Consider the following 25,344-nt stretch of genomic DNA (forward strand, 5'->3'; position numbering starts at 1 on the left):
CTTCTTCTGAAGCTGACATTTCAGACAGTTTTGAGCCTTCTGTTGTGGATGCTGGAATTACACTGTGAAAACAGAGCTTGCTGTTCAGGCTGAGTCCTCCCTCTGGCCTTAGCTTTCTTGTGTTTGTTCTTGGTTGGTTGGTTTTGGATTTTTGAAGACAGGATTTTGACATTTATCCCAAGCTTATTTTGAACTCATAGCAGTCCTCCTGCCTCAGTGTCCCAGGGACTGAGATTACAGGTGTATGCCACTGGGAGTTCAGCCTTCTGATGTGACAGGTCTGGTCCATCCTCATCTGGACTGCCTCCTGAGGCTGCCCAGGGGGTCCCGGTGTGAGGAAGCAGCTCACTGCGCCTCCCCCAACACATGTGTTCTCATTGCTGAGCTTTGTACAAGGCTGGACCACTTCCTGCCCTCATTGTCACTATGCACACTATAATGATAGCCCACTCTCTCAAAGGCAGGCCTTGGCACTGGGGTCAGGGGCATCCATCCTTTCAGCCTGCACTGTTGGGCATACATGTGTAAGGTATAAGTATTTCCCAAAGCCCAGCTGGCTTATTGCTTTCTCACGCAGGAACCTCCTCACCTCCCTGGAGATTACCCTGCCTTGCCCACTCACACCAGCTCTGCCACCCCATCTGTTGGCAGCCCAGGATAACACACTGGGTCATGCTGCTCCTCAGCCATGCTCTAGTCACAGATTCACAGTGAGACCCCGGCTGCGTGACAGAAGTGTGTTCCTCATCCCAGCTTGTCTCCCAAGGGTCAAGCTCCAGTGTTCTGCTTGCCCAAGAGTCCTGACAGTGTCGCTGTCGAGTTCCCCAGCAAGGTTCTGTGTCCCAGAGCCAGCCTCTGCTCACACTCACTGGGGAACTCCAGCCAGCTCAGGGTGCAGGAGAAGCAGGTCCAGGTAGGGGATCAGCATTCAAAGAGCAAGGCTGTATTGACTCATGTGTGTGTGTCTCTCTCCACAGCCTGTTCCAGCATTATTGTTACTCTAGGGGCGGCATGCGCCACACCTCTTACACCTGTATCTGCTGTAGGTAAGTCTTGGGCCCAGGGCTCATGGGAGGACATGCAGTAGGGAGCTCTGTCCTTCCAGCCTGGCCCCTGTGTTGCCTGGACAGAAGCTGGCACTCTTGCTGATGCGAGTGAGCATTCTTGCGCATGAATAATACATCCGAGCATCTCAGTCCTTGGAAATGTGCTTCTCTGGTGGATAGAGAGAAAAATCATTATTTCTACTTTTATGATTCTTGAGACTCCCGAATGGAGCCATAAATATTACACCCAGGTGCCCCCTCCCACCACAGAGAGAGAGAGGGAGAGAGAGAGAGAGAGAGAGAGAGAGAGGGGCTTGTAAGTTCTTCCTAAAGAGTAGCTCATTAGGGTAGCTGCATGGAACAGGGAACAAGAAGCCACTGGCCCTGGATAGGACCAAGATGTTCCAGAGACCGCCAGCACCCTTCCTGTGAGACCTCCCTGCCTTCAACCCTTCGCCAGGCCTGTGAGCCTCTGATCTTTGCAATGCGCTGCCTACACCCTCAGCCCAGAAGGCAGCTATTAGACCCAAGGAGCTGCTCCCAGCTTTCTGTCAGGCAGGAACACCGTGTTCCTTTCCTCCTGGCTGTGGGCCTGCTCCAGCCTCCAGGGCCTGCTGGGTACCAGTGAGCTCTTAACTACCCTCTGTGGCTCTTTACAGCGGTGAGAACGCGGCCGTGCTGCACTATGGCCATGCTGGAGCCCCCAATGACCGGACGATCAAGGATGGAGATATTTGGTAAGTGAGGCTGAGCTGCCGTCACCCCACTGTGCACGTGAATAGCCAGGACAAAGGTAGATGCTCCACATTTGGGTCAGCCAGAGGCCAAGAGGGTTAGTTACAGCAAAGCCTTGGGCCCAGACTTCTCTGCTATAGCTGTCAGCCTGAATGCCAACTTCTCCAGGCCTAAGACCTGCACCCTATAAACAAACATGAGGCAGAGTGTCAACAAGATTTGCAGTAGTTTCCTGTGGAGTTGTGAAGGGGGTGGAGGGGCTCTTTTTTACTGTCCCCTGGCTTCTTCCAAGCTATGCTTTCCAACCAGTAAGTTCCCCACCCTAAAACCTGTTATCCTTGACCACCACGCTCCTCACCACATGCAGCCATTGCTTCGGCTCTGCCATACTCTCACTTCCGCACAAGGCCACACAGGGCAGATGTGGGCAGAGCATACTGGACTGCCATCCTTGGGTTTGGAGGGATCCCTACTCACTGATAGAGCTGTTCCTAATGGTCACTCCATAATCCCCACCAGACAGTGACTAGAACTGGGTCCAGCCATGCCGGGCTGCTAAGCCACGCCGGGCTGCTAAGGCCCTTGAAGTCTGGAGCTTGCTCACAAGCCATACAACCTCTTGCCTTAGCCATCAGATGTGCTGTGAACATCAGCTGACCAGAAGGGCTCCTGTCCTGCCTGGTTCTTAAACGTCTGTTTATGTTTTGTTTTATTTTATTGATAGAAGGTCTAGCTAGAGCTGGCTAAGAAAGTAGCAATCCTCCTGCCTCTACCTCCAGGTCCTGGGATTACAGGCATAAACCACCCTGCCTAGCTGGTTCTTAGATGTAGTTTGGGCTCCTTAGCAGTGGCACAGCCTACTCTTGGGTTGGCTGGGGATGCTGAACCATCAGTTTCCTTCTCAGCCACTTGCTACACTCATCTCCCAGCCTTGGCTTCCTGTGATAGCTGTTCACTGCGTGGCTTTGGCCCTGCTGCAGGTCATGGGAGCCCATGTCTACCTAGGGGGAGAGCACAGTGCACGGACAGACAGCTAATAAGCTGCAGAGATAGAATCCATGCTTTGAGTAGTGACTACCAAATAGGAGAGAGATAAGTACTCAATCCCAGGGTCCATGCTGGCACATGACTGGCCAGTCTGCCCACAAGCAAGATATTCTCGTTCAAGCCCAGTTTCCTGTAAGGAAAACTTCGTCTCTCTTTGCCTTAGTTGACGTATCTATGAGTGGAGATAACATACAAACGTCAGGACTTCCCATGATAGTGGCAGAAAGGGTATATGAGAAGCAGACTGATAAAGACCTCTTCCTGGGTCCCAAGCCAATAAGCCAAATGGGAGCCAGGAAGAGAGACCTGAAGAACCCTAGACACCAGCTTTGAGGACTGCCAGTCGTTGCCACCCCATCCTCTCCATGACTACAACAGGACCTCAGTGTATGTCTCCCTGGCTTGCCTAGCAGCACAAGTCCACAAAAGCAGATGTCTGCACGGAGCCTAGGAGTAGGCCTGTGTTTAGGCCTGAGAGCTGTGTGAGCTGCCTCCAGGTGGCAGGCTCAACTGGGTGCTGGCTGGGGCTGGGGTGGCTGAGACACAGCAGGGTGCTGGGCGCATGTGTGGTCATAGGGATTGGGGACAGGGTTGGCTGCCTCAGATTTGACTCAGCATTGACAAGGCCACCCGGTCTTTTCAGGCTCTGTGATTGCCCCAAGCTTCCCCTCTCTGACCTCCTCCACCTCACCCAGGCCTCATGGCACCCCCTGGTGCCTGGGGCCTTAAGCACGTTTGGCAAATACTCTAGTGTTGAGCCATACCTACTGCCAGCCCTCTTCTCACTTGTTATTTTGGGACAGTCTTAATAAGTCTTCTAGGCAGGACTTGAAGTTTCAATCCTCCTGCCTCTGTCTCTAAGGAGCTGACATTTTGGCCTGTACCACAAATTCTCACTGCTTTTCCAAGAGTTTTTCTGATGCTCTCTGGCTCTGGCCTGTGTGGCTAGGACCAGAGGACAAGATGCTAGAACCCAGTCCTGGGCAGAGGCTGAGGTCCCTGCCTCCCCCCCCCCCCCACCCCGGGAGCTCTAGTTGGAGCCCACCTTGGCCATGAATTTGACTCTTCCTGAGTTCAGCACACCCCAGAGGAAGCAGCTACTCCACTTTCTACTTTATGTGTCCAAAAGGGGATTCTTGCCCTGTAAGAAGGCCAGCCCTATCTGCATTTCTGGGAATTCCTCTGGGAATCCCAGAGATGGGCAGGGGCCAGCCAGGGCCTACATACTGTGGGCCTCTACATGGCCCAGCTGCTGTGACCTCAGCCCTCAAGGGCAGCATGTGGCACCTGCGCCTCCTGATACAGCTGTGGACAGGAGTGATCTGAGGAAACCCAGGGACGTTCATGCCAAACTCAAATTGGTGATTTTGTTTTTCTAGTGCTAACTTTGAAATGTAGCCAGTGGAATCATTATGAGTTTATTATAGTCAATTTATTATGCAGCATTTAGAACATGTTTTGTTGATTACTGCTACTGCCAGATTGCTGGCGGCATTTATAATCCATTGTTTTATTGAAATTGATCTGCCAAGCACCTAGCGCGTTTGGTAAATAATAAATCACACTGTTATCCTAACATAAAGCCACGATACTTCATCATAAGGTAGGGGACCAGAATATATGTATAAACTGGAGGCTGTCCCAAAGTTGAGTGCCCCCTGGGACAGAGCATGTGTTCTAGGCACCAAGCACAGGGATGGACTCTGGGTTCTACCTAGCTTTTGACAGGCAAGCTATGTTAACAGTAGTGGAGCTCTTTGGGAAGTCAGAACTGGTTCAGAGCTGTGAGGGGGAGGTGCTAAGTGGCAGCCCCTTCAATCTCTTTCAGTCCAGGAGTGAGTGCACCCACGCTTCTCAGGATATACCCACAGAAGTGCACCAGGAGCCAAGAGGCTCCTCCCTCCCACCTCAGGTTCTCTATCTGTCTGGGGGGGGGGGGGGCTCCTAGATCACCTGGCTCCAAGGGCTCAGAGTCATGAAAGCTGAGGCAGAACTGCAAAGCCAAGAAGGCTGGACGTCTTCCTGCTCTCCGTGTCTCTGAAGTACATTTTCCAGCCCTGGGCCAGGGCACAACACAAATCAGGCCTACCTTATTTGGACAATTTTTTTTTTTTAACAGTTTAACTAGAGTCTCACACTGTAGCCCAGGCTGGCCTTAATTTATACCAGGACCCCCTCTGCCCCGCCATGGCCTCCCAAGTGCTCGGATTACAGGCATGCACCACTGTGCTCATGTAAACCTTAGGTGGAACTAAGAGTCAGATAAGGCCACTTAGCTGTGGGCCACAGTCATCACGCGTGAGGTCTAGCTGTTGCTCAGGCTGGTCTGTGCTGCAGATCAAGTTTGTCAGCCAAGAGCTTCAGGCCATCCCACATCCCAGCCAGTAGCTCCCAGGTCTCTTCCTGTTTCTCTGGGCCAGATCCCATGCCCAGCTGCTATGTAGATCTAGGGAAGGCATGGGAATGTGTGTGGCTTCAGAGTCTGAGCCTCTCGTCAGCTCAGTCAGAGCCAGGGGTCCTGTACATGGCCTGTGGCTGCTGTTAAACCTCTCAGAGTTTTCCTGTTGGCTCCCAGAGCACCTTCCAGCTGTGTCCCTGGAGTTCCCCCTGAACCCACTGGTCAGGTCACCCCCTGCATGAAGCATCGACTGCATTTTGTTTTCTTTTTCAAGGCAAGCAGGCAGGGCTTTGATGACCCAGCTTGCCAAGTGTGGCAGTCTTGTTGGTTGGTGCTTCCAGCTTGTTCATATAATGATGGTGTTGACAAGATCACAGGAGGCCCTTCCTGAGTGGGAGGCCACAGAAGATGCTCCACATTGCATCTAGCTCCAGGCAAGTGGGTGTGAACACATCTGGCTTAGAGAAGCAGGGAAGGAGCCATGGCCCACTGGCTCTGGGTAAGGAGTCGTCCCCAGATCCCCTCTGAGCCCTCCCACAGCCACCTCAGACTGTAGGCATTTAAGCCCACAGACAAAGGCCTCACCTTGGCCAGCAGGAAAAATACCAACTGTGCCTAAACCCACCAGGAAGCAGGGCATCCCAGGTTGAGTCACTCCTGTGCAAGGCTCTCCCACCTGCTTCTCCTGACTCCTATGCAAGCTCACCCCAAACAGCAGACGATATCTCCTCAGTGGGGGCTCTGATTTGAGAAGCAGGTGGGGCATGTCTCCTCAGCAGCTTGCCACCCTATAAGAGGTGCTATGCCCTGTCTCCAAACCCATTAGAGTACATGTGCTCCAGGCCTGGCTGAGGTGTACAGGGCGTTCCAGCACTGGCCAGAAGAGGGCAGTGTAGCTTCAGGACACAGCCAGGTTTTCTGGGTTGTGCTTTGTTGTGCTAACCTGGGGTGTGTGGGGTGGGCCTGCAGTCCACCTAGGAACAGGCCTATCCTAGCTCTGCACTGAGCAGTTTGCCAGTGCCTCCTCCCTACCCATCCCTGCTGTGGCCTCCGGCCTCCTCAGTCTCCCTGTTGTGGTAACGGCCATGTCTAGAGGTCATCAAAACCCAGAGAAATGAGGGTAGTTTCATCCCAGGATAGTCAGTACTTAAGGGCCCCCAGAACTGTACCGCTGTCACTCCATCTGGGTCACAGCTGGAGCCAGGGTGTCGTCCTGGCTGACTTGCTATTGCCATCACAGGTGAGCCAATTCTCAGCCCTGGGCTGCAGATACCAAGGGCTTTAGCAAGACCCTGCATCTCTTGAGCCCTGCATTGGATAAAATGATTGTGCCTGTTCTAGTTGTGGGTTAGACTGCCAATTGTGGTCCTGGGCAGAGTGAATCTGTGCCCGGGTTCTTCCCCTGCTGCAGAGGGCTGGGAGCAAAGGGGTGGTGGTGGTGGTGGTGGTGGTGGTGGTGGTGGTGGTGGTGGTGGTGGTGGTGGTGGTGGTGGTGGTGGTGGTGGTGGTGGTGGTGGTGGTGGTGGTAGAGGAGGAGAATCCAAGGTTCATCTTCTCTGTGCCTAGTATTCCAGTAGACTTTAGAGAATGTCATCCAGGGCTAGCTGCCTGCTGCCAGCCTTAACTCCTATCCCCTTCCCAGCCTTGTTATTTCCAAAGGGATGCTTGGTGACCACTAGGGGGCCCCTCCCAAAGCTTTTCCTAGGGGGAAAATAAGCCAGCCTTTGGGTGAGAGAGTTCTGCAAACACAAGGCCCTGTCTGTCTGGATGAGTTGGCCAAGGCCTTTAGTATCCCATCCCAGAAAACCGTTAGCCTTCAAACTAGAGCTCATATTGTAGATATGCCTCCTTACCATAAGCAGAAGCCCTTCCCACCTGCTTTCTGTCCCTTCTGTTTAGTTTGTCACTGTTTTGTGGCCTCACCCACTCCATTGACGTCACAACCCATGGTTAAAAAGTGCTAGTCTAGACAGTGCTCACAGACATCACAAGACACTGGTCACCCAAAAAGTGAAATGAAGCATGTGCTGTCTGCGTGATAATGACTGCTAGCCTCCTCCTTCCCCTCCCCCACCCACTACAGCTACTGCCCTGGTGCCCAACCCTAGGCCCACAGGGCTGAGGCAGGCAGCAGCTGAGTGCCTGCCTTTGATCCAGGCCACAGTATGGTGCTCTCCGTGGGTCTTGGCCTGGCACCAGTGCTCTGCATCTCTGTGACAGCTCTTAGAGGGCAGTGCTAGTTCTCTGCAAACATAGGGGGACCCCAGCATTGGACTGTTCTCATCAGAGTCTACACTGGGGGTTTGGGGATAGGGACATGCTGCTGGCATGGGGGATCATCCCTGCCTACCTGGTCTCTGAGGAGCACCTGGCGCAGGGGCTCTATAGGAAGAGGTTCCCCCCATGGGTCTATCTGTAACCAAGGGGAGCATTTGAGGGATGGCTCTGCTGCTGCTGCCATTGCTGCCACCCACCACCACCAGCAGCCATCCCTGAGGGCTGGCATGCACAGAGGCCTGGAGGGGAGCTTGAGGTGGGCAGCCGACCTGTGAACCAGAAAGACCTGTGCCCACTGTGGCCAGCCTGGGGCACATACACTGCTGCAGAGACAAAGTGACTGGCTGCCTTCCTTTCTATCTCCTGCTGAGGACTGGGTAGATGAGTATTTTCTGCTGTTTAGAACCCCACCTCTCTCCCTCCAGCCTGGGATGCAGACTGAGAAGTCTGCACAAAGCAAGCATGCTTAACACACGTGCATGTAAGATGTCAGTCTTGGGTGAGAAGCAGCTGAGTGCGTGCTGCATACTAAGATTAAAATGAAGCTACAAGCCGAGTACAAAGTGGCCCTTGTATAAACATTGCCGAGTTTCCCTTGGAGCCCTGCTGCCTGTGAGCTGGCTGGTCCCTGCACAGGGCCTAAGGGAGTTAAGCAGGACCTGGATAGGGTCTGGGTGGGCCAGTGGTGGCAGGTAGCCCAGGCCTGGAGCTGCCCCATGAAGAGCCAGCATAAGACAGAACGTTCATCCCGGCCAGAACCATAGCCATAGGAACACATGTGGGGAAGAGACGCCAGCACATTGCTTGAAGACATGTCATCTCCCAGATGTCTCAGATTATCACACAGACCCACTCGGCTAGTGATGGAGGTGTCCCTGGTGGGTGTCCCTACACAGTCAGGAAGGGGAGATCTTGCATTCTCGATTGAGCCAAGAGTGACCGAATTCTCTATCATAGTACTGCATGGAAAGGGTAGGCGCAACAGACAGAACACTGGAGGGAGGTGATTTATAAAAGTGATGGCTTTCTTCCCTGGATTCCAAATGGCTTGAATTGGAATCACTTATGCATGGAAAAGCACTGAGGGGGGATTTAAAAACAATAAACAACAACAGGAAAAAAAAGGCAGAAAATATGGGGAACTGAGAACACAAAAATAGACTCAAGCCCGTGCCCGAGCGTCGCCGGGCAGGACGGAGCTGGCTGGCTGGGTGTGCACTTCCTTCTCCCGAAAGCCCGGCCGGCGGCTGAAAACATCAGGCGCCCGTCGCCATCTTACCTCTGTTCTAGGGACGGTTTAGAGAGCTCAGTTAAGTCTGCCGTGCCCCAGAGAATCTTGTCTGTCACATTCTAGATGACTCTAGCATTTCGTGTCATCTTGTGAGCTTCCTGGTTTTTAAAAATAGCTCATTTCTGTTTTCCCTTTAGACCAGCACCAGTAGACTCTTCTTCCCAGGGGCAATTGCAGGTCACCCTTTATGTGGCACCTCCCAGGAATGAGTGTCCCCACGTGCCTGTCCTGTCTTGTCTGTCCAGGCAGTTTATTTTCAGATGCTCTGAATCCATCAAACCATGAAGCATTGTCTTCCAAAAAGCCCACATACAAGTGTTGTTTCCTCCAGCAACACAAGACTGGGACCCCATGCATCTCACTGCAGCCTGCTCTGCCCAAGAGCCCTAACGTACCTGCAGCTTGCAAGAGACACAGTCCCATGCCAAAGATGGGGAAATAAGGTCCCAAAGGTTGGCTGGCCGAGTCAACACAAGGTAACCAAGATGTTCACCTTCCTCAGCTGAGGGCTTTGCTAGGTCTGAGACTGAGCACACCTGCACAGGAGTAAACCTGCAGGCAGCTTCTGGCCCTGAGGGTCACAGTACACCCCAGGGAGGAGATGCCTGGGTGTGTCTCCAGTGCCTCATGTTTCCTGGCCCTCTTGTAACTAAGTTGGGTGGGTCCTCCTGAAGTGAGGCCCAGGTGCCTTGAATCTACACTACACAGGGTCGCCCCCCCCCCCCCAGACTTTGACCCAGTCAAAGTTCCCAGTATGCTGGGGAGTGGTGGAGGGTGGCTCCCCAGGAATCACCCGAGATATTATCTATGCTTTGCCTTCCGTACTGTTGACCCCGTTTATGGTGTTTTGCAACCAGAAGAGTCAGGAGATTAAGAAGTGCTTCATTGAGGACTTTGGATTCTAGTATGGCATCCAAGCATATTGGGCATTAGGGTTTTTTCTTTAAAATCAGCTGCCATGCAATAGCCAGTGCTGTCCGGCAAGCCGTGTGGCTGGAATCCAGGCTCTACATGCAGGACAAAGGACCCACCCCACTCCCTTGCTCTGTCTCTCAATACTAGCGCACAGGCAGCTTCTGGAATGTTTGTGGTTACCATTAGAGTGGGATTTGGGTGAGAGGCTCTCATAAAGGAAGCCAGATATGCCCTGGGCTCAGACTGGCCAGCATGTGTGTGGCTGCAGCTGAATATGCCCACCACTACCCCACCAGCACAGGCACACTGAGCAGAGCTGGCCTCCACTGATGCAGGAAGACTGGGCCATGGACCCTCAGCCAGCTTCATTGGGATTAATGTCATGACCTGCCTGTGAGTGCTAAAGGGGGATGGGTTGGGAAGGGGCACCTTGTGTATACATCCTTTTGCCTTAGTCACTCTGGCATTCTGAGGTGACCCTTGCCATGTGAGACTGGCCCATGTATTGAAAGCCAGGCCTGGACCTACATGCCTCCTTTTGCTCTATCCTAGATACTGCACAGGGTAGGATTCTCTATCCACAATGTTGAGCCCCATGACCTGTTAGATGGGCTCTGCTGTACCAGGAGCCATCACACAGTGTCCAGAGTGATACCTCCATTCTCCTGACCCAGCAGTCCTGGCTGTTTCCCACCATTATCCAACCTCCACTGGCTCTGGGCCTCTGGGCCTCTGCTTCCTCTCCTGCAAGACCTCTTTGCCATCTCAGCCTGCACAGCCACCCACCTGAGGATCATGTGCCAGCACCCTCCATCCAGGCCCCAGGAAAGCATTGCTAACTAGGGGCTACTCTGATGCTTCCTCTGTGGCCCTCTCCTGGGCACTGGTGAGACACGTGTCCTATCTGAGCAGGGGGAGGATGATACCAGGCAGTAGAGCAGAGCAGAGGCACCAACCACTTGCTGGTTCCTCCCAAGCTAGTGCAGCTCAACCCACTGACAAATATGGCAAATGTATCCTGGGCACAGGCAAGGTCCCAGCTTGAGAGAGGCTCTAGATGGTTCATATGGGAGGCAGCTGGCATGTGGGAATCTGGAGACCTAGGCATCCTTCTGTGAGTCCCCACGACGACGGCTGCCAAGGCCAGGCTTCTTCCTTAGCTTTCCCTGGGCTGAGCCAGCCCTCCCTCGCGCTTTCCCTCACTCTCCTCTTCCCATCTTTCTTTCCTTCTGTGGATCTGGAGGCTGAACCTAGGATCTCATGTCTGCTAGGCTGGCTAGCACAGACTACTAAGCAATATCTCCCGTGCTTTTTCTACTTTTTTCTGAGATTGTGGGGGAGGGTCTCACAAAATTTCCAGGCTAGCTTCAAACTTACTCTGTAGCCCAGGCAGAGCTTAAAGTTGTTTCCCCCACCCCGTGCCTAGAACTTGCTCTGCAGACTAGGCTGGCCGTGAACTCAGGGATCCTCCCCTGCTTTGCCTCCTGGATGCTGGGATTAAAGTGATGTGCCACCATCAGTCACATCTGATGAGGTGACCTCAGCTCCCTGCTCCAGCCAGGCCCCAGCAGGAAGAGTGAAGGGGGTGTGTGGGTTGGCACCTCTGAACATCTGCCCACCTGCCTCACAGTGCCCTGTCCCCACAGCCTGTTCGACATGGGTGGCGAGTACTACTGCTTTGCTTCTGACATCACCTGCTCCTTCCCAGCCAACGGCAAGTTCACAGAGGACCAGAAGGCCATCTACGAAGCAGTGCTCAGGAGCTGCAGAACTGTCATGAGCACTATGAAGCCAGGTGAGGGCCAGGCGAACCAGCTGAGGACCTGGCTGGTAGATGGGGGGGACTGAACATACATCTTGACTGACAGACACCGCAGGAAGCAGATCCTGAAGTCTGTTTGCATCTATTCCACATGCTTGGCCAGTTAGATTCCAGGTGATGTGACATCCCCAAAACACCCTAAGGGCACAGAGTTGACCACCAGCCAAGGATGAGAACTGAATCTGGAAGTTCAACCCCTTGTGACCCCATGTCTGATCCAGTCACATCTCCATACACATCCCTCCACCCACACTGGTCATTGGAACATCAACATGTCCCTTGCTTTTATCCCAAAACAGAGTTCACTTGAGGAAAGTCCAGGCCAGCTTTGGAACCTGGCATCTAGTTGAACTCCAGAGGAAGCTCTAACCTCACTCAGAGGACATAACCTTGAGTCATGAAGCAACTCCTTGAGACTGGTTTTTACCTGTATGTGGGGAGACAGCACTCCTTAAGATGTAAGCTGAATGGTAGGGCGTACCCGAGACCACCAAGCACGAGTTAGCCATCTGTTAACGGTCACTGTCCCTGTGCCAGTAGTGGTATTCGGCCTGGTGTCCTCTCTTCATCCAGCCAGCTTCCCCTCACTTCATTGTATGGCCGCCACTGTATGCCTTTCCCATGCGCCTTCATACAACCTACAGAACCCCCAGAAACTTTACCCCATGGCATCTCACTGCATGACCATCCTCTGTAGGGGAAAGTGACACCAATTTTATAGCCTTCCTTCTGGGATCTCCTGATCCTAGTTCAACAACTGGTCATGCTATCCGATGAGTCTGCCTTCCTCCCCAGCCCATAGTATTGAGATGTGGGAGCAAGTACCCACAGCACTGAGCTACAACTCTGGCATGGCATTGGCTGTTTCAGCCTGCCTCACCTAGTAGCATCAGGGAGTCTGCCTTGTACCTCAGACTGAAGGAGAGCATTTAGGGCTATGTATGGCTCTGCTGGATTCTCACTTTGAACCCACCCTGTGTACATCCTAAATACAGCTTTCAGGTGCCAGTCACCCCCAGACCAGGCCCTCTAGAGACAGGGACACATGGCTACTAGACACTACCTAAAAGTTTGTTTGCTGCAGCCAGGCTCCATCTGGCCATGGGGCAGCTTGCCCCATCTGTCTTGTACCTGGTGACTCACACCACACCAGGCAGAGATGTCCCACTGAAGAATTGGCCTCTGCCATCTTTACCAGTAAGCAGCAGGGTTAGGTCATTGGGTGGTCACAGGACCAAAGAGGTAGAATGGCCCACCTGGCCATCCAGACCCCACTTTTCTTCCACATGAGGCCCCTATGAGGGCTGAAAGTGAAAACTTGCGGTGCTAGCTCAAGGTATCGTGCTACTCAAAGCCTGCCTCCCTGCCCGTACCTCATCTCAGAGAAGCAGCTTGCCTTATGACAGCCCAGACCTGGGGAACCCAGACATCTCTCCAACACATTGAGGCCCAAGGCACCCAGAATACAAGACCCAGACCCAGCCCAGCAGCATGCTGGTTGCAAGCTGGGCTTTAGCCCTCTGGTTTCCTTGTCCCCCAACCAGCAGGGCAGCTCCCCATCCTACTACAGAGTCCACTCTGGAGCAGGTTTTGCCAGCTCTGGTCCCAAGCATCCACACTCTTCTGAAGGGCCAGGGAGCTGGCTGCAGCCATCCAGCTCTTCTGTGATTTGGAGGTGGTGGCCATGGGAGGCCTGAGAGCTGGACTTTCATAGTATCTCTAAAGACTCTGGTGGCCAGACCTGCATATCCTGTGGTGCCCTGATTTTAAAAAAGAAAGGAAAGCAAAGAAGATGATCTTGCTCCCCAGGACTGTAAAAGCCCCAGGATGTGGCATGTTGTAGCCCAGAACTTGGTGGTTCAGCATTTGGCTAAATAGTCCCCTGTGACCCCATTTCCCATTGTTGGAATGATTTATATTGTGATCTCAGAGCCCTGTTCAGCAGTGGAGGGACCTCAATAGCAGTCATTTTCAGAGGAGCCATGTTGAGAACAGCCCTTCAGTGTGGACTAGTCTTCAGAGCTCCCATCAGAGGCTAGGAACTGCAGGGATTTGTGGTGGCAGGACAACACTGGAGCCAGGAGCCAACCCTACAGCTATGCACCCTCACTCAGCATGCAGAACCAGAGCCTGACAGATGGATGAGTCCAGGACAAAAAGTCAGTACGCCCTAAAAGGAAGGCAAGGAAAATCTGGAAGCAGAGCCTTGCGAGGGGCAGCAGCATTGCCTGGCTCACCTGGGGTGCTGCAGGACACGGCAACTCAAAAAGCAACCTTGTCTCTGCAAATCAGATAGGGCAATGCTGTGGCCCTCACAGCCCCTTGACTCAGAACAGTCCAAGAACCTGGGTTCTCATTTGTAGTAAGACCTATGAGCGAGCCCTGGAGGAACTGGGAGCTGGAGAGGCTTTTTCAAACTATGTCCCTTTTAAAACTGAAGTCAAGTGACAGCTACCTAAGGGGCCCAGAGCCTCCTATCTTTATATCACAGGTAAGCATTTTTGCTCGTTTTGTTCACTGTTTAAGTGATCAGTATTTCAGAGGTATAGTTTGGGCTGGGAAGGTGGGGTGGAATGTTATCTTCCATGATGTGGAACTTGACACTCCACCACGGGCTGGGCCATCTCCCCACTGAGGATCCTCACTGGCCACAGTCCCTGGAGTGAGTGCTGCGGTCTCTGCCATCCAGTGTCTGTGAGACCAACCTCAAGCTACTCTCTGCAGATGACTATGTCATTACATGGGTTGAGCTGGCAGTTGCTCTGTCACATCAGGTACTATCTTCAAACCCCTGCAGGCAGCAGGGAAATGCCAGAGTTGGGCCAGAAAAGGCTGTTCCCACTAGTCAGAGCAGAGCCTGCTGTTGAACAGTCCCAAGGCAAACCTGAGCCCAGCCACCCTCATGTCATGGTGATAAAGCAGTGGTCACCATGGGAGCATGGAGCTTCAGACCCCACCTCCACACAGGAAGGAAAGGCACAGAATTGTCTGCCATGTGCCACAGTGGAGGCTGGAGGAGGAGCTAGGCCTCCGGAGTATGGACACAAGGGGGGCAAATTGGAGAGAGGAATCCTGCTTGTCCACTCAGCAATGTGTCTCCATCTGTTAATCCAGGAACACCATGCTTCCATCCCTCTAAGCTACTGAGTCTTGGTTACTGCAAAGCCTACTAGCACTGGCCATCACCACCAGTTAGTAGCTTGGCCAGCTCAACCTACTCCAGTTGTACAGAAAGTGGCCTGGCTCACAAAGACAGGCCCCACTTGCACTCAGAGAAGCCTTTGGCTGGATACCTACACCCACTTGGTCACATTTTCTCGCTATGCAGACTACTTGGGGCAGTCACTAGTCTACATCATCCAGACTCAGCTCCTATGGACCACATGAGGCAGAGCCACCCTAAAGACCCACTCTTGTCAATGCTGGGCTATTGTAGACACAGACCTGGCCTAGGGGAGTTCATGCTGGTGGCCTGAAGATTCCTTGTGGGAAGGTAGAACAGAGTCCCCAGCTGTTCCCACAGATTATGACACACTGAGGGTCTACAAGGGCTAAGCTAGACTTTTGTCTGGACACACAGTATAGGCCTGGCCTGCAGGGCTCAATGTCCTGTGTTCACAGAAAGCTGCTCAGCAGATGGGGACAGATCGCCTCACCATAGTGATGAATTGGCAGTGGCTAAGTCAGCCCCCTGCCCATCTCAGTGGAATTGCCCCTGGTTTGTGGGTTCAGCTCCTGAGCCAAGACAAACGCCCTGCTGAGACTGCCCGGCTGCTTCCTGAGACCTTCCAAGGATGAATAAATAAAGACAGGCAGGAAATCACACAACGACGCCCAGGGGAAAGGCAGGAACGAGAATGATCAGATCACACATGGGCCAGCAGCTGCAGCCCCTGGGGGTTGAAGAATGCAGGCCTTGGCTCCTTGTCCTGAGCCAGGAGGAGGAGCAGGCTCTGTCACTTAGAGAGTAAGGGTGGGGTGAGCTTCACCAGGATGTCACTGGAGAGTCTGCAGGAGTGTTGGCAGGGTGGGCAGGCCACTCCAGCACCTGGGAGAACACTATTCATCCTGGCTGGGTAGAGTCCAAGTTCTAAGTGATTCTGGTGTCTTCAGGGCCAGCAGCCCATGCTGCTGCAGTGCAGACTGGCATGAGCCACTATACCCAGCTAGGTCTTGAAGTTTCAGTCCTTCTATCAAGCATTGGGGCAGGCACGTCCCAGGATCCACCGTTTCTCCTTATCTTGTGTAGCCACAATCTGCCCCACACAACACCCCGATTGAGCTGCTGTTGCTGAAAGCTGCTGTGGTCGTGTGTGTGTGTGTGTGTGTGTGTGTGTGTGTGTGTGTGTGTGTAGGATAGCATGAGGCTGAGAGGAATGTAGGTGATATGCAGGTGAAGTAGAGAGAGACACAGGGTAGTGTCCACAACAGCTGACTCCATGTCTTCTGTTGACCAGTGTATGGAGAGAGGGGCTGGCTCCCTCCTACCTGGACAGGCAAGTAGGGCAAGTGGTTACATCTCCTGTTGTCCCTTGTCCTTAGAGATGATGAAGAATATGGAGGTTGTGTCATTAGTGGTACAGAGACCTCATGTTACTCTATGGTGCCCTTTGCAGGAGCCAGACCCAGAAGGGCCACCTGAGGTCCACTGTCCACCACTCATACTGGTTACAGGATGGAAGGCCTGCTCCCTGCTCTCTTTGCCTAGCTCCAAATACTTGCATGTGTGCTCTCAGACTGTAGAGGCAAGAGCTTCAGGAAGTATGCATACAACAGCTCCCAGCCCCGCCTCTGCTTCATCAGCAGCATCAAGGCGCCTGCAGCCTGGACACATGCTGCTTCCTGCCCCTCTAAAGGGTGAATGAGTCCCCAAGGTCCTGAAGTAGACACTGCAGGGTGGGCTGGGCTAGAGGCCCTGGGCCTGATGCCAGCTTGGCCTGCCATGCGGCTAGCTCACTGTAGCTCCCAAGGCCTGCCCTGAGACCTGGGCTTTATGCCTTTGCTCCCACACCCCACAGGCCTGGCTCCCACATCAACTATCCCGTGAGGGCCATTGTCCACATATGAAGTGAGCTCTTTGTCTGACCAAGTAGCCTGGGGGCAGGCGAAGGGGATCTGCTGCCTTCCTGGCTTGGCTTAGGATCCCCCCCAGGGCTGTCACACTCTGGGCAGGAAGCCTGGGGCTTTGATGGATGCTGCTGAAACTCTTAGAGGCTTCCCTGGCTCCAGCAGCAGGCTCCAGGCCCATTGGAGTGCTAGTAAGGGAAGCCAGGTGGAGCAGGGGGCCAGCAGAAACCCATCCTGGAGCCTGGGCACAGAAACCATCACTTCTCTGGGCTCTCGTCATTATTAGGTGGTGTGGTGCTAACCACTAGGATACTCTTCCCATCCTGATACTCTGATCTTAAGAGTGGGATGCAGGTTACTTATAAATCCAGGAGTATGTATTTCCAGTTGATGACAAGCCATGGGGAAGGCTAGTGCTTTGCTTACTCTTCATACTTAGCAAGTGCCAGGCACAGAGCAAGGCTAGAACCCCACCCACTCAGGACCAGGCTTTGCTGCCCTGCTGGGCTATCAAGGATTGGCTTTGGAAGTCCAGGAAGGGCCGATCAGAAGGGACTTCCTGGAGAAAGTCTCTCTACCAGAGGCCCAAGATGAGGAATAGGAGCTTGAAAAGACATCTTAGCCACTGGGCCTGCAGGTGGGAAGCACACACAAAGATAGGTGAGACCAAGGAGTAGCATGGCCCACCACTTTCCCCATGCCTCTGAGCAATACCCAGGGAATCTGCTGTTTCTAGAAAGCCAGGGTGAGATTTAGCAGCACTAATGCGATGAGGTAGGAGAGCTAGGCAGCATTCCCCATCCATAAAGAGTACTATAATGTCTACAGTGGGTCTGTTAGAATCCAGGGATGCCTCCCAGCTCTGGACCTGGGCCTTCAAGGTGCCTGTAAGCTGCAAAGGTGGAAGGAGCCCAGGAGTGGTTTGTGCCTAGCCGCAGTCTTGCCCGAGGAAGGCAACCTTCACACACTTCAGGGGCCCCGCCCCAGCCACGGGTGTCATAACTACCACCCGTGCCAAATGCTGAGGCCAAGTCGCTGGAGGTTTAATCACTGTCACAACCTAACCACACACAGGCACAAGGCCCCCACTTACAGCCAAGAGAGCTGTGCAAGCAAGGAAGATGGAGGCCCAAGGGCCAGACCTATGTCTGGCAAGTGCCAACACCCCCCCCCCAGGAACCACCATGAAGCATGGGGTCTACTTGATGCCCTTTCTCAGTTGGGGCTCAGTCAGGCATAAGCCAGGCTGGGAGGCAGACTATTTCTTCTCCTTTGGTGACTAAGGAAGGACCCCACTCAGGGAATATGTTTTCTAGGCTCCCTGTTCTGGGCTGACTTGGGGCTGAGTGAGCACAGCTCTTTAGACACTTACAGAACCTGAACTCAGAGCATATGGACCTGAGGAGCACATGCTCTACCAAGCCAAGTCTTAGGATATCACAGGGACACCACCATCCTGGTGAGGATACATGAGAAGGAGCTAAGCAGATGTTGTCAGGTAGTGTACAGCAGCACTGGGGATGAGGGATGCCTTCAGAGAGGCAACCTGGATACTGGGACACCACCACCCCACAAGGATAGCTTAACCAAGGCCAAGATCCCATTGTAACATGTGCTTCTAGAGCAGAAAGGCAACCTGGTCTCTGAAGAGTCCTCCAGGGGTGGGGCCAGTGTGGAGGGCAGAACGATCTAGGTCTGGCCACTTGGATCCTAGGAAAGAGCAGCAACCAGAGGTGGCACAGATGTGACTCACATTTCTAGAGCATGATGGCCAGAGTGTTGAAACCAGGCTCTGGCTGGTGACAGATCGTTGATGGCGAGTGCCCTGGCGACACAAAGCTAGAGCCAGCTTTGTGGCTCTTGGACAGAGGCAGCACCTGTGGTTCGGGGAATCAGGAAAGCTTGCCTAGGTAACAGCTGGGATTCCAGTTACCTAACTTCCATCTCTGAGTTGCCAACCACTGGAGAAAGGCTTCATCCACAAGGGTACAGACTGGGTCAGCCAAGGAGTTATATCCAGGAGGCCCCCAAATGTGAGGCAGCAGTAACCAGAAACACCCCAGGGCTGACTGGAAGCAGATTCTAGACCCTAGGAAGGCTGGTCCAGCCTCAGAGACAGACGAACATCTCCCACCTCTCAACATGTACAGCTTGGGCCATGTGTTACATGGCGCCTGATGAACTAGTCCTGTACCCTCAAGACCCCATACTGCCAGCCTTGCAGGGACCATCTCTCTGGCAAGGAAGGGCCCCCTTACCAGGCTTCTATCAGCATTGGAGGCTTAGCAGTCTTAAGTTTCCAGGCCTGGTCCTTTCCAGTTCAGGATCCAATAGAGCAGTGGTTCTCAACCTTCCTAATGTTGCAATCCTTTAATACAGTTCCTCATGTTGTGGTGACCCCAGCCATAAAATTATTTTTGTTGCTACTTCATAACTAATTTTACTATCATGAATTGTAAATATCTGATATGCAGGGTTGTCTCAGGCAATCCCTGCTATAGTCTTCAACTACATAGGGTTCCCAGCCTTCCTCTCTTACAGCATTGATCATCATGGTGTGGGCACATCTGGTTCTCAGCCAGATCAGGGCATGGCAGGGCCTTTGGGAGTTGAAGTTCCAGATACAAGGTTGAACTTGACTGGGAGGTGCTGTAAGAGCTATGCTGTCTACCCTCTGGACAGTGTACTGCTTTGACCTAAGCTCAGCCTTTGGGGTCTTTGGCTAGTGGTCTCTCTAGAAGAGAGTAGCTGAAGGGGATCTCCACAGCAGGCAGGGAAGCCCTGACACTGCCTGAGGCCCTACAGGGGCCTCCCTATTCATCTTAGCCACAGAGCCCATCTGGCCCTGGAAGCTATGTGCCTAGAAGGTGTCTGTAGCTGTGATGGAGCACCATGACCAACTTGGGGAGAAAGGATTTATTTGGTTTATATTTAACAGTTTGTTGAGGGAAGCCAAGGCAGGAACCCAGAGGCACAGAACCCATGAAGGAGTGCTGCTTACTGGCTTGTTTCTTTTCTTAAAGATTTATGTATGTATGTATGTGTGTACACTGTAGCTAATAGTTGTGAGCCTTCATGTGGTTGTTGGGAAATTGAATTTTAGAACCTCTGCTTGCTCCAGTCAACCCTGCTTGCTCTGCTTAGTCCCTGCTCACTCCAGTCCAAAGATTTATTATTATACATAAGTACACTGACTTAAGACGCACCAGAAGAGGGTGTCAGATCTCATTACAGATGGTTGTGAGCCACCATGTGGTTGCTGGGATTTGAACTCTGGACCTTTAGAAGAGCAGACAGTGCTCTTACCGCTGAGCCATCTCGCCAGCCCTGTGGCTTGTTTCTTATGGAACCCAGAACCACAGTGGTCTGGGCCTTCCCCCATCAATCACTAAGAAAATGTCCTATAGGCATGCCCTACAGCCTGATCTTTTGTTTTGGTTTGGTTTGGTTTGGTTTTGGTTTTTTGAGACAGGGATTCTCTGTATAGCCCTGGCTGTCCTGGAACTCACTTTGTAGACCAGGCTGGCCTCGAACTCAGAAATCCGCCTGCCTCTGTCTCCCAAGTGCTAGAATTAAAGGTGTGCGCCACCGCCGCCCGGCCTACAGCCTGATCTTATGGAGGCTTTTTCTTGATTGGGGTAATTGTAGCCTGTGGCATAAAACTAGCCAGCACTGGAGGCTCTCCACAGTAACCTTTGCCCCAGATACATGGGGTAGGTTTGAATTTGATTAGTAGCCTGGGCTTAGACATCCAGGCCCACCAGAAGGTGAAGCCATGCCAGCTGTACCTTCACACAGAAACCTTTGTGCCCACAGCAGCTTCCAGACTTGAGTCAGCCATTCTCGGGTGTGCAGGGATGCTTTCTCCCAGGCTCAGCCCTTTCCTGCCCCACCTCCAGCAGCAAAGCCTCCTTTGAGCCTGAGCCACTCATGTCTGCTCTTGGGTGGACAGAACCAGACCCCTGGCTTTGAGGGACAGAAGCTTGATCCCACAGTGTGATGATGCAGTCTCAGGGCCCTGAGCTTCAAAGGCAGCCTGGGCTATCTCACCCACCCTGGCTTACCATAGCCTCCTTAAACCACAGGGGTCTGGTGGCCTGATATGCATCGGCTGGCTGACCGTATCCACCTGGAGGAACTGGCACGCATTGGCCTCCTGAGTGGCAGTGTGGATGCCATGCTCCAGGTCCACCTGGGAGCAGTATTCATGCCACATGGACTTGGCCACTTTCTGGGCCTAGATGTGCACGACGTGGGAGGCTACCCTGAGGTAAGTGTGCATGGTGGCCTCACTAAGCCTGGCCCTTACTAAAGTAATGTGGGTTTTGTTTTGTTTTGTTTTGTTTGGGGGCGGGAGGCAGGGGGTTGCTGGGGATATAATGGAACAGGAAGGATGGGCCGCCCCATGATACACAGAATTGGGGTTCTGGACACCGCAGGGTGGTGGGTCAATGACTGACTATTCCAGTAGCTGTATAGGCCTCAGGCTTGGAGATGGGTGCCTCTCCCTACAAGGCCCCAAGACATATGCTTTGTGGTAGTATCTGTGCAGAGTCCCCAAAAGATATGGAACTGAAGCCAGGTCTCATGGGCAGTTATAGCAAACCCCACATGTTCTTCACTTAAGCTTCCCTCAGCCTCAGAACCTCGGCAGCAGATCCCTCTCCTCCTCCCTAGCTGCCTCATCCTCTCCCTCCCAGGCCACTGGAAGGAGAGGAAAGCTTAAAGGGCATCTTCAAATGGGGCTTCCTCTCCCTCTTACCACCAGCTCTCAAAGGACCACCCAGTGGGTGCCTGAGGGCTCCTGAGAAGCCCTACTGGGCAGGTGGCTATAGCCCCTTAGGGCCTGTCCTTGCTGCCCAGCCTGGCCTGGTGCCTACGGTGCAGGGGGCTGATTGTGCAATTGGTGCACACCCTGGGGCCCACCAGTCAGTTAGCCAAGACTAGCCCCAGCCTCTTGGCTGTGGGGTATTTTGAAAGCACTAAGAATGATCTGGGGGGAGGGGGGATTGCTCAAGAGAAGCATTATTATTCAATTATTTTTTCTCAAGTGTAAACAGTTAAATTTGGAGAAACAAAATCAGTTTTAATTTCCTAATTTCTGTCCATCCTATTGTGTGCAGGGAGCCAAGAGCAGGCCCTTCCAGACATTGTTAGTTGAGGTTCCTTATTCATTAGTCGCCAAACTCCTTTTTTTCCACCAAAGAAAATTGGCAGCAAACTGTTTTCATCTTTTCCAGTAAGCAGCCCTTTGTGCTTGGTCTATTCTTCTGACAGATAAACACTGTGGAAAAATATGGCTTTTCCTATAAAAGTCATTTGTTTTATTTCAGGCCTACAGACAGACACATCTGGGTCTCTTCTCAGAGTCCAGTCAGTATAAGTTAAGGCCTTAATGAGCCCTTTGCCTAAGCAGAGATGCAGGCATGGTCACCCCTAGCATAGCTGGCATCCCTGACCAAGAGGAGGGAACCCATCCTGTCCCCATCCTGGGCATGTAGTCACTTGAACTGGCTCACCATCCTCTTCTGCTCTCTGTTGGAGGCTAGCCTGTAATCCCCAACCCAGTAGACCCCAGGAGCAACAGCTCTAAGGGAGTATTTGTTCAGACAGGTATCTTGTAGCCCTCACTGCAAAGTCTTTATAGTATGCCCTGATCCCAGCTGGAGTAATGGTCCTAAACTTTCCTAGGTGGCAGGAAGCTGTGCCCTACACACCCATAGAGCAGAATGGAATGGGCCCACTGGGTGACAAAACACTTGCATAGCATGCCCAAAACCTGAGTTCCAGCACCAAAACAACTAAAACCCCAACCAACCATGACCTGGGTCAGGCCTTGACCTTTAACAGACTTGCACAGCCATTGCTTACAGAGAAGGGACAAACACTTAGGATGTAGCATGAAGGAAAGGGACAGGAATGAGATGCTACAGAAAGTACAAACTCTCAGGGGCAGCTGGAAAATTCTGGAGCAAAAGCCTAGTACAGCACACAGGCAGGAAGCAGGCTCCTGCCCTTGACAAGAGCACCTCTCTCATCTGAGCACACTGGAGTAGAGGCCTGGGGCCTTCTGAGGAGCATTCTCCCCCAGAGCCTTCAAGCTTGCTGGTCCAGAGGCAAGTGTTGTAAGGCTGATGGTGGCACCAGCCAGGGCTCTTTCTTCCCAGAGCATGACCCACAAGAAGCATGGTGCTTTTACCACCACCTCTGTCCTGGCCTGCTCACACCAGGGCATAGAGGCCGTCCCTGCCTCATGAAATCCCAGCCCCAGCCCTCCGCACTGTGCCCAGCCTTGGAGGCTGAGCCAGCCTGTTTCTAGTTACCTTACGTGAACCACTAATTGAAGTCTGATGTTCTTGGCCCTCAAACAGTCAGAAATGACAGCTCCGTCTCCAGCAGCTGGGCGTCCTTGGAGGAGCCACAAGTAGGGCAGGGCAAACTCAGATCCTAACCAGAAAGCTTACTTGCTGCCCACTTGCTCAGAGGCCCTGTCCAGAGGCCAATGGGTGCCCCAGGGAGCTGGGGGAGGAGCCAGAGCCTCAGCAGAAAGCAATGATCACTAGTTCCTTCAATGGCCATAAGGCTGGGCTGTTTCCCAAGGCCCAGGTATAGGCTAGACACAAGCAGATACTTACAGGCCAGTACTGGTGGTAACAGGCCTGTCTGATGTCAAGCACCTGTCCCTTCCTCTAACGAAAAGGTTGATTTAGCCAGGACCAGCCATTTCCACTTGAGTTGCTTGGAAGAAAAGACAAGGAAGGCCCTGCAGGCCATGCAACCTCCTAAGAGCTCTTCTGGCTTCTGTGTTTGGCTTCTGACCTGCGGAAGGGCCGGAGCAGCCAGATACCCAGCCAGTCTTAGGCCCACCTGGCAGCTTGCCCTGCATGTGTGCATTATCAATGTCCTTAGGCAGATCTGAGGGTAGCCAGAGTCAAAATGCCCAATACAGAGGTATGTACAGAGGGCAGGTTTGGGTGGCCCAGACTAACAGGGTTAGACTGCGCTGGAGCCAATCCTGTCTGGTCACCTCTCAATGAGCCAGTGACCCTGGTAGCCAGCCCTGGGCCTATCAGTTGGGTCCCCCCACCTTTCCTCTCTCCACAGGGTGTAGAGCGCATCGATGAACCTGGCCTGCGAAGCCTGCGTACGGCAAGGCACCTGGAGCCGGGCATGGTGCTGACTGTGGAGCCAGGCATCTACTTCATTGACCACCTCTTGGACCAGGCCCTGGCAGACCCGGCCCAAGCCTGCTTCTTTAACCAAGAGGTCCTGCAGCGCTTCCGCAACTTCGGTGGGGTGAGTAGCTGGGAGCCCCACGTTCTTATCCCCAGAATGTCCACTACCCCATGCTTGTCACTTGTGCCACAGGAAAAGGTGGAACGACAGCCAGCCCCTGTATGTGGGCTGTCACCAAACAGGTGCTCATCTGTCAATAGACAGAGATTCTCCTAAAAGCCCACCAGGTCCAGAGGCTCCATGTAAGCGTGTACTACACAAGCAACAGGCCTTGTCTTTCCCAGAGGCTTTGAGACCAGTCTGTCTTGTCACAAAGCTTTCCAATCCCTCAAAAAGCTTCTCCCAGGTGGCATGGTCAGGTTGGAGCAGTTTGGCATGGTTACAGTGGCATCCTATCTGTCTGGCCCAGGTGCGGATCGAGGAAGATGTTGTCGTGACTGACAGCGGCATGGAGCTGCTGACATGTGTACCCCGGACTGTGGAGGAAATCGAAGCGTGCATGGCAGGCTGCGACAAGGCATCTGTGCCCTTCTCTGGCCAAAAGTAGAGCCAGCTGAGACACTCAGTGAGACTGGGCCCTGGCCTTGTAAGCTCTGTGATGTCAGCCTGCCCATGGCACCCCAAAAGCAAGATCCTGGAGATCACATTTGATCCTACCAAAACCACTGCTGCTGTTTCTGAGAAAAGAAAGCATTTTATTCACCTGCAAGATCACATCCCTAGCTTTGATTTTGCTTAAATGATAGGGACTTAAGAGTGCTGATTGAAGAAAGATCCTATTCTTAGGTCTAACTCGATTTTTGTGCTCAGGGAAGATGCACTGATGTCTTCAAAAAAAAATCAACATGCAGAATGGAATTTGCAATAAAGGCTTTTCTAAAACTGGCTCTTTCTGCCCATCTTCCTCTTCACTCCTTCATAGAAGACAGCATGGAACTGTGGCCCAGGATGATGGCTCACCAAGTGTCAGCCTTGAGTCTGTTCCCAGGAACACTGTTAGCACAGGCCCTGTGCCTTCTGCTTCTGCCTTAGACTGGCCTGGGAGAACCAGGGGAGTCCTCTACACAAGCTTTCATTGAGCTCCAGGAATTCTGCCAAAGTTAGTGCAATACTGTCACCTGCTGTCAAGATTCCTATGCAGACAGGCACCAGAACCGCTGGAGCATTTGGTAAGAGGTTCTGGGACCTTGATTTCATTTTTCTACTAGCAAAGACAGCTAGCACAGGTCAGCAGCACTGCCTAAGGCAGCAGCATGGCAAAGGAGGGCCTACCACCACAAGTCTACCGCCCCAATTCTATTAGCTATGCCCATGTGGACCACCTGTCCTCCTCTCTGCTTGACAGTGTGTCTGATGCTCCTAGAGCCCTGCCTAGCCCCACAGCTGGCTTCTAAAATTCTGATGGTTGCAGGTTTTTCTTTGCAGCATGTGGCTCAGTAGGGTCCCTCTCTAGCACTGACATGCCTGTTATCCCAGGACTCGGGAGGCTGGAGACCGAGGATCAGGAACC

The 25,344-nt window shown here is 52.9% G+C and overlaps 1 protein-coding gene and 1 long non-coding RNA gene across 3 annotated transcripts in view; one reads left to right on the forward strand and one right to left on the reverse strand.

Annotated features, from left to right (window-relative positions):
• Positions 1 to 24,721, forward strand: part of Pepd (peptidase D) — a 132,302-nt gene extending 107,581 nt beyond the window's left edge. For both annotated transcript variants that reach the window (NM_008820.2, XM_006539622.3), the window contains 6 exons: positions 978 to 1,046; positions 1,706 to 1,783; positions 11,356 to 11,504; positions 20,684 to 20,868; positions 23,703 to 23,894; positions 24,244 to 24,721. In NM_008820.2, coding sequence (NP_032846.2) covers positions 978 to 1,046; positions 1,706 to 1,783; positions 11,356 to 11,504; positions 20,684 to 20,868; positions 23,703 to 23,894; positions 24,244 to 24,381 — 811 coding nt within the window. In that variant the 3' untranslated portion in view covers positions 24,382 to 24,721. The remainder of the gene's footprint in view (positions 1 to 977; positions 1,047 to 1,705; positions 1,784 to 11,355; positions 11,505 to 20,683; positions 20,869 to 23,702; positions 23,895 to 24,243) is intronic.
• Positions 1,063 to 9,222, reverse strand: Gm35484. The gene is made up of 2 exons (XR_391248.1): positions 9,190 to 9,222; positions 1,063 to 1,215 (listed from the first exon to the last, which is right to left on the reverse strand). It is a non-coding gene; the product is annotated as a predicted gene, 35484 (long non-coding RNA).
• Positions 24,722 to 25,344: the final 623 nt, after the last annotated feature.

This window comes from Mus musculus, chromosome 7 (genome assembly GCF_000001635.26).
Source record: "Mus musculus strain C57BL/6J chromosome 7, GRCm38.p6 C57BL/6J".
Classification (NCBI taxonomy): domain Eukaryota; kingdom Metazoa; phylum Chordata; class Mammalia; order Rodentia; family Muridae; genus Mus; species Mus musculus.